The 13303-nt window shown below is 40.0% G+C and overlaps 1 protein-coding gene and 1 long non-coding RNA gene across 2 annotated transcripts; one reads left to right on the top strand and one right to left on the bottom strand.

Annotated features, from left to right (window-relative positions):
* Positions 1-4644: 4644 nt before the first annotated feature.
* On the top strand, positions 4645-5322 carry LOC112177445. Its single transcript, XM_024315733.1, has one exon. It carries the CDS (start codon positions 4645-4647, stop codon positions 5320-5322), a length of 678 nt encoding a protein of 225 aa, XP_024171501.1.
* Positions 5323-7523: 2201 nt separating this feature from the next.
* LOC121050442 lies at positions 7524-12133 on the bottom strand. Its single transcript, XR_005802986.1, has 3 exons — positions 11996-12133; positions 11771-11834; positions 7524-7923 (listed from the first exon to the last, which is right to left on the bottom strand). It is a non-coding gene; the product is annotated as an uncharacterized LOC121050442 (long non-coding RNA).
* Between the last annotated feature and the right edge of the window lie 1170 nt (positions 12134-13303).

Here is a 13303-nt window from a genome sequence, read left to right as displayed (position 1 = left end):
AAAAGCCAACGAACTCTTCCAGTAAATCCCCAACTAGTCAATTTCCGGTTGGATCCTCCATTGAACTACGTCCCAAGGTCAAATCCAGCCATAGCGGACGCTCTTCGGAGAGTCTGAAAAACAAGCCGCCCACCATATCACCCTCCTCAAGTCGAGACGTCGAGACTACATTGACAGCAGAGGAGGAAAGAAAAGCCCTAAACCAAAGCGGCTCTCCATAACCTAAACCAAACACAACAAGCATGACGACACAATTAGCCACAAGACTAGTGATGACAATGGCCATCAAGGTTTCGAAAATTTGGAAGTTTTGTCGAAGATTGTAAGCCGTCGAGTAAACCCTAGTAGAGCCTCACTAGGTCACAAAGTTTGCATTGAAATTCTCTTCTCTTTTTTTTTTTGAAAATAAGGTTCATTGCATTAGATGACCAGCCAAAAAGCCAGAGTCTAACATACACTTAAAGACAGAAAGATGGCGGGGTAACAACCACGCTCCTATCTAAGTAATGTAAACTCATTACAAGTCAATTTTGAGCCCGCTTTGGAAATGAACTCATAAACAAAGAACAACTCTGTGTCTTCTAGGGCAAAATCATTGACTAGCATCCCCATTAGCCAGGCGTGCAATTGCGGTATCAACAGAGAGCCACTTCCTAGCAAACAAATAGGAGCAATTCCTTATCCATAAGCCGCTTGAACACCAATCTTATTCCTGATAATTACCAACTCCCGTAGCAGTCTTGATCCGAAACTATTGGTTATGGACTATAAGTTGACCTGAAAACCCAAGAAGGTCCACATCTCAGGCCAGACCCACCTTCATCACTAAGTGACAAATGAGGGTGGTAAAACACCTTCCCTACTGGCCCATAACAGAAAGCCCAACAACTCAAACTTGAGCCCAGGCCCAAAGCCCAAAACCTAACTATGAGTAAAGTGAGCAGCAGCCCAATTCTGCCGTCGCCCCATCACCGCCGTAGCCAATCTCTCTGGCGACCAGCCTCTCCAGCACTGCATCACCATCCCTGGATCCGCTGCCTCTCTGCTACGCACGAATCCAACCTGCAATCAAACCCAGTCGGAGATGATCTGATCCCCTGCCCATTGAATCTGGTACCCCGACCTGTCTCACCGATCAACTCCCGCTCTGGAAGCGTCACTCCCACCGATCTCCCACTCAGGAATTCTCCGACACGGTGCTATGCCCAAACCGCAGCCTTACACCGGACCCACCACGATCGACTGCAGATCCGGATCTATACTAACCCAGAAAACTAATCCACCACCGCCGAACCCACCACGATCCAGACCAAAGTCCGCACAACCGCCACACCGTCGTTGCACCCAAGAGCTCGCCGCAGCCTTGCCTGGTCTGGGAACAAAGCTACACCGCCGCCAGCAACACAAAACCTAGGTTTCGTACTCCGAGAACGCTCCAAGAAAATTGGGGGCCTCCTTGACTTTTAACTTGAAATTGCATTGAAATTCTCTTGATTCTTGCATAAAAATAAAAAAATAAAAAAATTCTCTTGATTAAAACAACTGTATCCTGGACTCTTCTTCTCACAATTAAGATAAAGGACAAGCCTTACAAAATCCTCCGTGAGCAAAATAGACATGTCATATTTTAACTTTTTTTTACAGCAACTTGTTTTGATTCCTTGCAGAATAAGTAATTATCTTTAATCTAAAGGGCGTCAACTGTTCACTGGAGTCGCAATGTTCATTAGGTGGCCACTGTTCATTGAGCCCGAAGTAAATGACTCTTTTGCCCTTAATTTTTTCTTAAGTTACATCCCTACCATTATAAATACCAGCCGACGATTTTGTCCTTCCTTTCTAATCAAATTACACCCATTTGCCCTGCCCTGCTGATCTGCTGAGAGATAGAAAGAAGATTGCGAGAGAGAAATATAACAGAGTTCTTCTGGGTCTTCTGCGAGAGAGAGAGAGAGAGAGAGAGAGAGAGAGAGAGAGAAGGCTGATCCAAGAGAGATGAAGAACATAAGACGGGAAGAGGAAGAACTATTCGATACACCAAGTTGTGGAGAATAGGTGAGAATTGGATTTCGAAATTTTCTTTCCTGTTTGAGTTGAACGCTTTGTGGGTTTTGAAGTAGTTGGTAGCTGAGATTTAGGAGCAATCAGTTGAACTCAATCAAGGATGATTTGAGTTGTGCGATCTGAAATCGAAAAACCCAATAAAAAATTCAACGTCTTGCATTTAGTTCAGTTTGATTTGAGTATGAATGCGAAAGACAAACTGAAACTGTTGCTCACCACATGTTTGATGAAATGCGTCTGACAACCTCTTCTCTTTCTTTTGCTCATTGAGCAACTCCAACAAATTCCCTATATTCTGATTTTTCTCTACTTTAGGGAAAAATGAGCTTTTTTTGTTCCAACAGATTCTCTATAACTATCTCTATTTTAGGGAAAGTGAGGAGAGAGAAAACTAAATTCCCTATATTTACAGCAAACTCCAAAATTTTAAAGAAGAATATAGAGATTTTATAGATTACTGTAAACTAGGGAATCTGTTGGAGTTGGAGAAGAAAAATAGGCTAAAGGTTTGACTTTTGCTTCTCTATAATACAAAAATTATAGGGAAGCTGTTGGAGTTGCTCTTAAACTCAATATTCCTTTACAGTTTGTTTAATTCTTGGGTTTGAATACAAATAGTCATGATCTGTATTTGGTGTTCCAAATTTATTTATATTTAGTAATAGTATAAATGCCTTAATATAATGAACCGAAAGAAGTTGTCTTTGAATCAACAAGTGTTTTGGTTTTGGATGAAACTTTGTTTTGACATGATAATCATTGCATATAATGAAGTCAACGTTATAGGAAATCTTGAGGATTGATGTTTTAAGGTTTGTTTTGATGGATGTTTGTGCAGAAGCTTATGATGTGCTTGATCCATTTGAGAATATCACGATTAAATGGGATTTCATTAATTAGTTGGACCCCTGATGAATACGTTGCAAGTATTTTATGAGCTCCAATTTTCCTTTTATGTTATATTTGGTGCGTTTGTTAGATACTTTCGAAGCATTGAGTTCGACCTGATAGTACATCTTAGTTTCTAAGCTTTTGCTAATGTTAGAGCTTTCATAAGTTGAAACAAGCCTTTAGATCATTCATGTTCTCCGATGGTGGTTATGTGTTTGCTTGAAACTGAATCGAGCAAAAGAGGAACTAGCTCCTGAATTAGAGTTATTTTCCTCTTGGTGTTGACTAATAGCATTTGACTCCCCAAGATTATTATACTTGAATTTTTTGATATGAAATATGTGGTTTGGATTGGCAGGCCTGATGCAAAGTCCAATGTAGGTATGGAGTGACTAGATATCCTACATTGAAATTTTTTCCAAAGGGCAACAAGGATGGTGAAGTGTATGGTGGAGGCTGAGATTTGGAATATTTTGTAAATTTCATCAGTGAGAAATGTAGGACTAGCACAGATGCGAAAGGGCAACTTACTTCCATAGTTAGTACCATTTTAAACCAATAAACGTACCTCGATCATTAGTTTCCTTATCGATTATCTTCTTTTATGTAGGCTGAAATAGTCTCAAGTTTGGAGTTTGTTATGTAAAACCATAACATATTCGGTTAATATTTCTTAGATTATGATTACTACTATATTGCATATAAAATTAATGAAAGAAAAAACACAAACCCACAGCATCGCGAGGGCGAGCTGTCTAGTTAATAAGAACACATGTATATAATAGTAATATCATTGTTTTATAAGAATATGAATATGTTAATGGAATAAATCCATACTTGAATTCTATACTTGTACATGTTTATGACTTAGAATCCTTTATGAGAGGAACTCAAGTTTAATACCTATAAAATAAATGAAGACTGATGATCACTTCTTTATTCATCGCATACACACATACATTTTTCTCAAACCGCATTAATTACAAGTGTGTCTAAGAAGAATTGCATAGAGGGGGACCATGTAATAATTTCCCTGCATGGAGAAAAGGAGCTTCAATTGCCATAAGAGGTTAGTAATTCGTTCGTTGATATTAACTTAAGCATGTCAATAATATATGTATTAAATTCATATAATAATAAAAAAATCATTAATAATTTTCAAAAAAAATAAAAAATCGTTAGGTATTTGAGTTTTAATATTGAGTGCAAAACTATTTTGGAATTTAACGTCCTCACCATCATTCTTATGCCTGCTACATAAATATTCATGCCGCCCACTCATACATTTTTCCTTGACTCTTCTCTAAATCCATAAAATAAGTTATGTTTCTTTCAGCCTGACATTTTCCCTTGATGGCCCGCTATTAGAATTCAATAACACATTACTTATTCCACAAATTCATCATCAGAAGCTTCTAATACAATAATTTATCGTATAAACTCCTTGTATTATCCAGATTTTGGAATAATGATCATTTCATATAAAAACGACACAGAAAAGTCAAAAGTCAAGCCGTGCAACTAGTGCCAACGCGTTCGAGAAGACACTTACACCAATCTGACTCCAACAGTTCTTCACCATTTCACTTTCAACGACCAGAAAAAAAAAAAAAAAAAAAAAAACTAACAAAGACTTAGGATCCAGTTATATATCTCAAACCGAAACTCAGAGCTCCCATTATTGCATCCATGGCTAGTCCGTTTAATCCGAGAGAGCAAGTAAAGCCCTTAGCCCCATCATCAAGATACAGCGTTCGCAGCCATGACTTGGAAGACGACGTCCCTTCCCTCCACATAACTAAGTTCAGCCACAGAAATTACTACTGCTGCGGCCTCGCCGCCGCCATGTTCTTGATCCTCGCCGTCATCGCCATCGTCCTCGGCTTCACCGTCTTCCACGTGAAGGGCCCGAGGATCACGATGAACGGCGTCACGATCGAACAGCTGACGAGTACTGCTAACGGAAGTTTACAGACCGATTCCAATATCACTCTTCTGGCGGATGTCTCGATCAAGAACCCTAACGTGGCGTCGTTCAAGTATGCAAACACGACCACTTTGGTTTACTTCTACGGGACCGAGGTCGGCGAGGGGAGGAGCCCGGCGGGGGTGGCGAAGGCGAGGAGGACGATGAGAATGAACGTGACGGTGGATATTGTTCCGGCGAAGATCCTGGCCGTGCCGGAGTTTTCCAAAGAGTTTGCTGCAAGGGTGTTAACTTTGACTAGCTTTACGAGAGTTCATGGCAAGGTGAAAGTTGTTATGGTGAAGAGGAATGTTGAGGTTGAGCTGAATTGTACCATGACATACAATTTTACAAGCCAAGGGATTCAGGGAGATAAATGCAAACAGCGAGTTAGACTTTAGGTTCTGTTAATTTTTGTGTTTGTTTCTTCTTTTTCTTTTTTTGGTTTGAAATTTCAATCGGATTGCTAATTCAGGTTATAGTATATATATGCTTTATTATTCTTCATAGTAATATAAAAATTAGGAACAGGCCGGTTTCTAACAGCAGTCGTTGTTTGTAAACCCTCTAGCTAATGTTATTTTAAGTTGCTGTCTCCTGTTAAAGGCTCCGAAAATAGAATCTCAAACTTAAAGATGCCTAATACAAATTTTGGCACAAACTTTTCTCAAATAATTAAAAGAATGCTAGCTTTTGCAGGGGGTTCTAAAATAATAGAATCGCACCTCCAAACTCATTATTCATGTGCAGAGATGCTCTGGTTGGTTTAAATAATGGCAGTTCTCAGTTTCACAATAAATTAGATGACATATTATATATGACTAGTATATGAGCTAAAGATGATTACAGCCATGATATTGTAGAAATTTGATTGTAATACATATGCTCCTTTCACGTGTAACATTTAAAAACTGTATAATCATCAAGGGGGTGAAATTTGCACACCCCTAATTGCAAATGGCACATCCTTTCAATTTTTTAATATTACAATTTTTGATACTTCCTAAAATACCCTAAAATCAGATTTTTTTTTTTTTTCTTCTTCTTCTCTTTCTACTCTCTCTCTCTCTTCTCCTTTTGGGCTCGGAGCTTCAGAGATCGGAAAAATCCAGACCAAAACGTCAACGCGGACGACACCGGTTTCCTCTTCGGACTCCGACCGTCCCAACTCCGACGAATAGGACGAGACTCTGATCACCGGTAGCGTACCAGGAAAGTTGATTTGGACACCTCGAATCCTTTCTTTGCACCCGGCTCCTTCTCTCTCTCTCTCGCCTCTGCCTCTTCTTCTTCTGGGTTTGTGTCTGTCCGTCTCTGCTTGCACCCATTGTTGCTCTTGGAGTAGCCTCGCTGGCTCACATTGCTGAGTCTCTGTAAAACCATCAGCAGCAGCTTCAGTTCGTCCGGATCGGTGCGGTTAATGTGAAGAGGTCCTGTTCGGGGCCCAACAACAACAACAATCACACCGGCAAGCTCTCCGGGTCCAGCGAGAGCAGTCCTACAAATACCCGGAATAGCTCCAAAACGGGTCATACGAGATCCAATTCCGGCTCTGGCCATCAGTTAATTTACTAAGGTCAGAGCTCCTCCACCGGGAACTTGTTGCCAAGATCTTGGTTCTGCCCATCGAGAACATATGCCCACCTGGCAAAATCCTCAAGGCGGGTATGGTTTTGAAATTGGAGCTCCAGAACCGACCTTTTGGGCTCCGGGACGGGCAATTACGGCCACGGGAGCATAATGTGGGGCGGCACGGCAGCCAAGAGTGTCGGTGTGGCGGAGGCCGTGAGCTACAAAACAAGCGGCGACGGAGAGTTGAAGAGAGGAATGGGTAGTGTGGATCCAGAAGAGGTGGAGAGCTGGGAATGAGCACTACAAAAGAGGCAATTTTGCAGAGGCTTTGAGCTTTTATGATTGGACAATTGCTTTGTCGTTGGCCAATGCGGCTTACCGGAGCAACCAGGCTGCGGCCTTGACACGTCTACGGCGGCTGGGGGAGGTGGTGAGGGAGTGTGAGGAGGCTGTACATGGAGAAGAAAGAGAGAAGATGGTCGTGGTTTTGGAAGAGAGAGAGAGAGAGAGAGAGGGAGAGGACCCAGAGAGGAAGAAAAAAAATCCGATTTTAGGGTATTTTAGGAAGTGACAAAAATTGTGAGATGAAATAATATTAAAAAATTGAAAGGGTGTGCCATTTGCAATTAGGGATGTGCAAATTTCACCCCATGATGAAACGTGTATATATCTGGATTACAGAGCTTTATTTCTCGTGTAAATACATACTCTATTGTGATCAAGAGGTGTCCGCCACCAATACAGGAAGGTTTTTTTTTTTTTTGGTCTGAACCAATCCATAAGGCATCTAGGTAATAGTTGCTATCTGAATTTAAGAACAAGGATTCAAGGGATTGCTGCACTTGAGAGCAAGCTAAAGTCAATTTGAGGGTTCCAATTGTGAGTGGTATCTACCAAAGCTGATGATCGAGTGGCCACGGCTAGCTAGTCAAATACATATTTGTCTACATGATGGATTCATATAAGTGAAATGGAATCATAATTCATATCTTGACGGGTTTTTCCACATAAAGAATCACCTGACTACAATTTTACCCACAAAGGAAAATCCAATACAGCTTCATGGAACTAATTAATCCACGTATATTTTAGAAGGTAAACTGTGACTGTTTTCTTCATGCAAATGTGCAATATTGGATACTTGCAGTGAAACGCATAGCGCAAAGCCTTAGCGTACAGAAGACATCTAGGACTAAGCCTCCAATAGCCTGCATGATTGACAAGAAACGCGTTCCGTGGTTGATTTATGTGATTCCATCGGCCAAGATCAACACTGAAATTACAGCTAGAAGAGCTGATGACAGTATTCCGATCCTTGAAGAAAGATGAAAGGACATTTCATCTAAAGTTTATGTTTTCCTGGATATACAGGACCTGCTTTTGCTCCTGTCGATCTCACAATCAGAACACGGATCAGAACACCCCATTCTCTGTCATGCACACACCAACAAATCAACAATTGGTACAATTTTTTATATTTTTTATAAAAACTCGACCAAATAAACAAGATAAATTTATTGATCGAGTGAAAAGAAAGTTACAAGAGACAATAATGGCAAACAGATATAAAAATATCACAACCATCATTCTATCATCAAGAACGACTCAAATTAACGATAAGACATAAAGAATAACACAATTATCCTCCTATCATTAAGAACTCAAATTAATGAAACTGAAAATCAGAAAGACCCAACAAATCTCTACTACAATAACTCGCAATAAAATCTGGAATTGAATTGGTACAACTTAAAGTTAAGAGGCTGACAATAGACCCTCACAAAATATTGGTATTTAATTAGACATAAAAGAGTAGAGTGACATATTATCAGAAAAGGGTAAATTAATATATTATCATTCCTCAGCATATAACACAGTGTGCGAAAATACATACATAGAGCATTATATTCTTGGTTACTTTAGCTTTTGGATTTACGTTGTTCTTTTTACTGTCTTTCTGGCCATTCCAACTCTCTTGTATGAATACGGTCATGGTAATATGAAAAAGTTGAAAAGTTCATCGAGTAGATTTATTTATTTTGACTGAAAAGTAAAACCTATAAGCATTTTCTCACGGGAATTATTGTAGATCTATGACTGTAACTTATCGACTTTGTCAAGGCTCAGCCTTTTTTAGTGCAACGTACTAGTTAACTTTAAGTCTTTAACATACTTGCCGAATGAGTAGAACTATCTAAATGACGATTCTTTCTGTTGAACCTATGAGGATGGATTATTATTATAATTCTTGGCCCATAAATGCTATTAACTGGTCAGGGTTGTGCTAAAAAATTAGTAAATCAAATAAGTATCTTTTCAAATAAATGAAAAGGTGAAATATGATGAGGTTGATTGAGATAGACTGATTCCCTAGAGAGAGCCTCCCTCTCGACCCTAGAAACCCCATTTGAGAACCTTTTCGGTGTTCTTCGTTTCCGTTTTTCTGGAAATCCACAGCGGCTTTCGCTCACTCCATGCAGCGATTCAAAATCCTAACGTGGAATTGTCGCGGTCTTAATAATATAGAGACGCACGATGCCCTTGTCAATATTGTTAGACAGCAAAACCCTAGCATCGTATTCCTATCTGAAACCCTAGCCACACCAGACTTACTAAATGAGGTTCGTCGACGTATAGAGTTTGATGGTGTTCTTTGTTCACCAAGAGAAGCTGATTGTCGTGGTCTCGAACTCTTCTGGAGGAATGAGATTCCGGTGCGTCTCCGGAATTATTCTGCAAACCATATTGATGCAGAGGTAGGAGCTATCAGTTCTGAAGGTGTATTTCGATTCACCGGGATTTATGGGGTGGCTACAACTTCAAACCGAAATATTACGTGGAATCTATTAAGAACCCTAGCAGCACAGCTCAATCTCCCCTGGCTAGTCGCTGGGGATTTTAATGAAATTCTATATTTGGCGGACAAATCTGGTGGTCCGGCTAGGTGTGTAGCTCAGATGACGAGATTTCGACAAGCTCTAGTCGACTGTGAACTGATGGACATGGGTTTTGTTGGTTCTCGATTCACTTGGGCTAATCGGTTTACAAAGGAAAGGCTGGACAAAGCTTGTCAGAATGTACAGTGGAGGGAGATGTATCCTTTCTCCCAGGTTATCACTCTCCCTTTCAACAGGTCTGATCATTGTCCACTACTTATCGAGGTTAATCCAGAGTTACCTACACTACGTCGATCCCCCAGACGGTTTCGGTTTGAAGAAATGTGGCTGCACCATTCTGGTTGTGGTAATATTGTGCAACAAGGCTAGATGCTGCCATCTACTGGTGATTCGATGCTACAGGTCAGCAGAAAGATCCAACATACCGGCACCTTATTTTTTAGTTGGCATGAAGGAGTATTTCAGCAAAGACAGGTTGAGTTGAAATTAATCCAAGGTAAGTTGGATGACTTGATGAAGCAAGACTATCAGGACTCACATTTTGATGAGCAAAAAGCACTTCAATATAGACTGAATGAGCTGCTTTCCATCAATGAGACATATTGGAGGCAACGCTCAAAAATTCAATGGCTTAGGGAGGGTGACCGCAATACGGCCTTCTTCCACAGGAGAGCGTCCAACAGAAGAAGTCGTAACCAAGTGAAGGGTTTGTTGACTGAAGATGGACAGTGGACCAGTGAACCGGATGAAGTGGCTAATGTTCTAATCCGGTACTATGAATCTATCTTTCATTCAGAACAGTCTGATCCCTTGGCTACAGGAATAATTCTTGATTGTCTACAACCTCGAGTTACGGACAGTATGAATGATGAGCTCTTAGCTCCTTACTCTGATGAAGAGATCAAAAGAGCTTTATTTCATAGGCATCCCTCAAAATCCCCAGGACTGGATGGTATGTCTCCTTGCTTCTTTCAGAAGTTTTGGCATGTTGTAGAGTTTGATGTGTGTAAGGCAGTTAGAGAGGTTCTCAACACGGGACATATTTCCCAGGAACCAAACTTCACTCACTTGAATCTGATTCCGAAAATAAAAGAGCCCAAGTTAGCTTCTGATTTAAGACCAATTGCTTTGTGCAATGTGGTTTATAAAATTGCCTCTAAGGTTTTGGCCAACAGGTTGAAAAGGATACTCCCTGATATTATTTCTCCATTAGAAAGTGCTTTCATCCCAGGAAGACTTATCTCTGACAATACTTTAGTGGCTACTGAGGTAGCACATTTCATGAAGAAGCTTCGAAGTCAGGTAGACCGGTTTTTCTCTTTAAAGCTGGATATCTCTAAGGCATATGACAGACTTGAGTGGAGTTATTTGGAGGCTATTCTACGGAAACTTGGTTTCTGCAGAGCATGGGTGGACGTGATTTTGGCTACTATTAAGTCTGTAAGCTACTCTATTCTAATAAATGGCACTCCTACTGGTTTTATTTTGCCTACAAGGGGTATCAGACAAGGGGACCCTTTATCCCCTTATCTTTTTATCCTTTGTGCTGAGGGTCTCTCTGCTTTGATTTCTTCTTCTGTTCAGAATGGGATTATCAGAGGCCTTACTATGTCACCTTCTGCTCCAACCATACACCATCTGTTATTTGCAGATGATAGCTTTATGTTCGGGGAAGCTTATGTTAGAGAGTGTCAAGCCTATAAGAACATTCTTGCTATCTATGCTTGGGCTTCAGGTCAAAAGATTAATTTGGAAAAATCTAGTGTGTTTTTCAGTGGTAATGTGGACTTGCAATCTCGGAATCACTTAGTAACAGTTTTGGGTGTTACATAGATGATGAGTAATAGGTTCCTATCCCTATAGATTGGTGATTGATAGGTTGTAATTGTAGGAGTGATTGGATTGTAATTAAGCATTACCCTTTTGTGTATACCATGTAGTCCTATATAAGGCTCCTCATGGTGAGATGAATAAGACACACAATCTGATTCTCTGTGTCCAAACGCTCTCTCTCTCTCAAATTTTTTTCTGTTTTACAAAGCTTATAGATTTTTAATTGAAAACTTTTGTTTGGCACAAAATAACTTTTCTCAAATATAAGAACGGCCCTCTGTCTAAACTGATTGATGATCTTACTGTTTTATATATTAGCAAATCTCAGTTTCACAATATCCTTAGAACCAGGGGCGGATCCACATAGAGCCCAGCTTGGGCAGTTGCCTAGACTGGATTTTTGATTTTACATTGATTTGGTGTAGGCAAGGGATGTGAAAATGACAAAAATAGGGCAAAACAAGATGAATTGGGGAAGAAAATGACAAAAATTAAGCAAAATCAAGGTAAAAACAGGGCAAAATCAAGGCAAAATCTTCACAATTACCTCCAAAATCTGCAACTTCTCTCTAATTTTCCTCCCTTCCCCTCCTGCCATTGACCTGCCTTACCTGAAAAAAATTTATGGATCCGCCCCTGCTTAGAACCTATATATCTAATTATCTATGATTATCAATGGATCGACAAGCTGGCTGGCTATCTATTTCTCAATTTGAGCATATGATCGAGTAGCCATGTTTGCTGGGTGATAAAAGGAAGTTTTTGGGCTTACCTGGGTTGTACTGACTAGCTTGTGTCTTTTGACTATCCATGGTGCATGACAACATGAATCTTGTATAGCTGTATCTGTCCTGAAGTCTTACTTAACAAGAAAAACAACTTGACACCGAAATGGGAACGCTGCTATTATAGGTTTCGGTTGAGGATCGGATGAGCTGCATTGGCTATTTACTGTCCTTTTATTTGATGTGCACTTCGTTCATGATAATGAAATCGTACCTCACCTTGACTTATCCACATGTTACCTATTATTGAAGCAATTCATGAGATACTCTGCTCTAATTCCTCTTTTTAAGCTTCTTAACCTCTCATCAGCACCCTTTGTCTAACTTAGTCTCTTTCACACATTTTGAAAAACATGTTACCTTCACCCCCATAAGAAAAATAGCGAAACTATGAAAATTTTAACCAATTTTAAGGGCTGAACAAGAGTTTAAGTGGAAGCGATTAGCTTCATTGGCATTTCAAGATCCACTGTCTTGCACTCAAACAGATAAGTAAATTCTTAAGGGACAATGTAGGTTACATATATTTGCTCTCACTGAAGAAATGTGTAATGCAATTGTGGGTCCTTCATACATCTCCAGTTGGGAAATCGCTCAGGCGCGCCGAGCGAAATGGGCCACTAACCCCTTACCTATCCAGATCAACTGAGCTTAAAAGAGAGATGAACCTATAAAAAGATGGAGAAATATGAATCCTGGAAACAGAGCCAGAGTCATACACAAGGGAATGGGTGTGATTAGAACCTTATTATCTAAGTTGTCTCCTCTATTCCGTTTAGAACGTAACGCAACTACTTACACTTACTTCACAGTTCTGCAACAACTTCCGGTGCCACAAAGTTAGTGTCCCTCTATATCCTGTTGGGACATGAATGCTGAAACTTAAGCAGAACCAATCTACATATCCTCAGGCTTCAAATGTGCTATCTGTCCCTAAATTCAGTCACAGTTCTTGCAGTTCATGATTAGCAAGAAATATGGATCCTATCTAAAGCTAGAGTTCTCATACCTTCAAAAGGTAAATGGCAACTGTTTTCGTCGTGAATTTAGGTACTCGGATTTGAAAATGCCTTGCAAAAAGCCTTCGCGTATGGAAGACTTCAGGAACTCAAAGCCCGCCGTATGATGACATAAAACTTATTTCATGGTTTATGTTTCCATTGGCACGAGAGAGAGAGAGAGAGAGAGAGAGAGAGAGAGATTGAAAATTTGAAATTATAAAAAAAATGATTTACTGTAATTTTATGCATGACATAATAAAATAACTTCAAATTAATTTAAAATTGTGATTTGAT

The sequence above is a fragment of the Rosa chinensis genome, chromosome 7, assembly GCF_002994745.2.
Source record: "Rosa chinensis cultivar Old Blush chromosome 7, RchiOBHm-V2, whole genome shotgun sequence".
In the NCBI taxonomy this organism is placed as follows: Eukaryota; Viridiplantae; Streptophyta; class Magnoliopsida; order Rosales; family Rosaceae; genus Rosa; species Rosa chinensis.
This window is presented reverse-complemented; position numbering and strand designations above follow the sequence as displayed.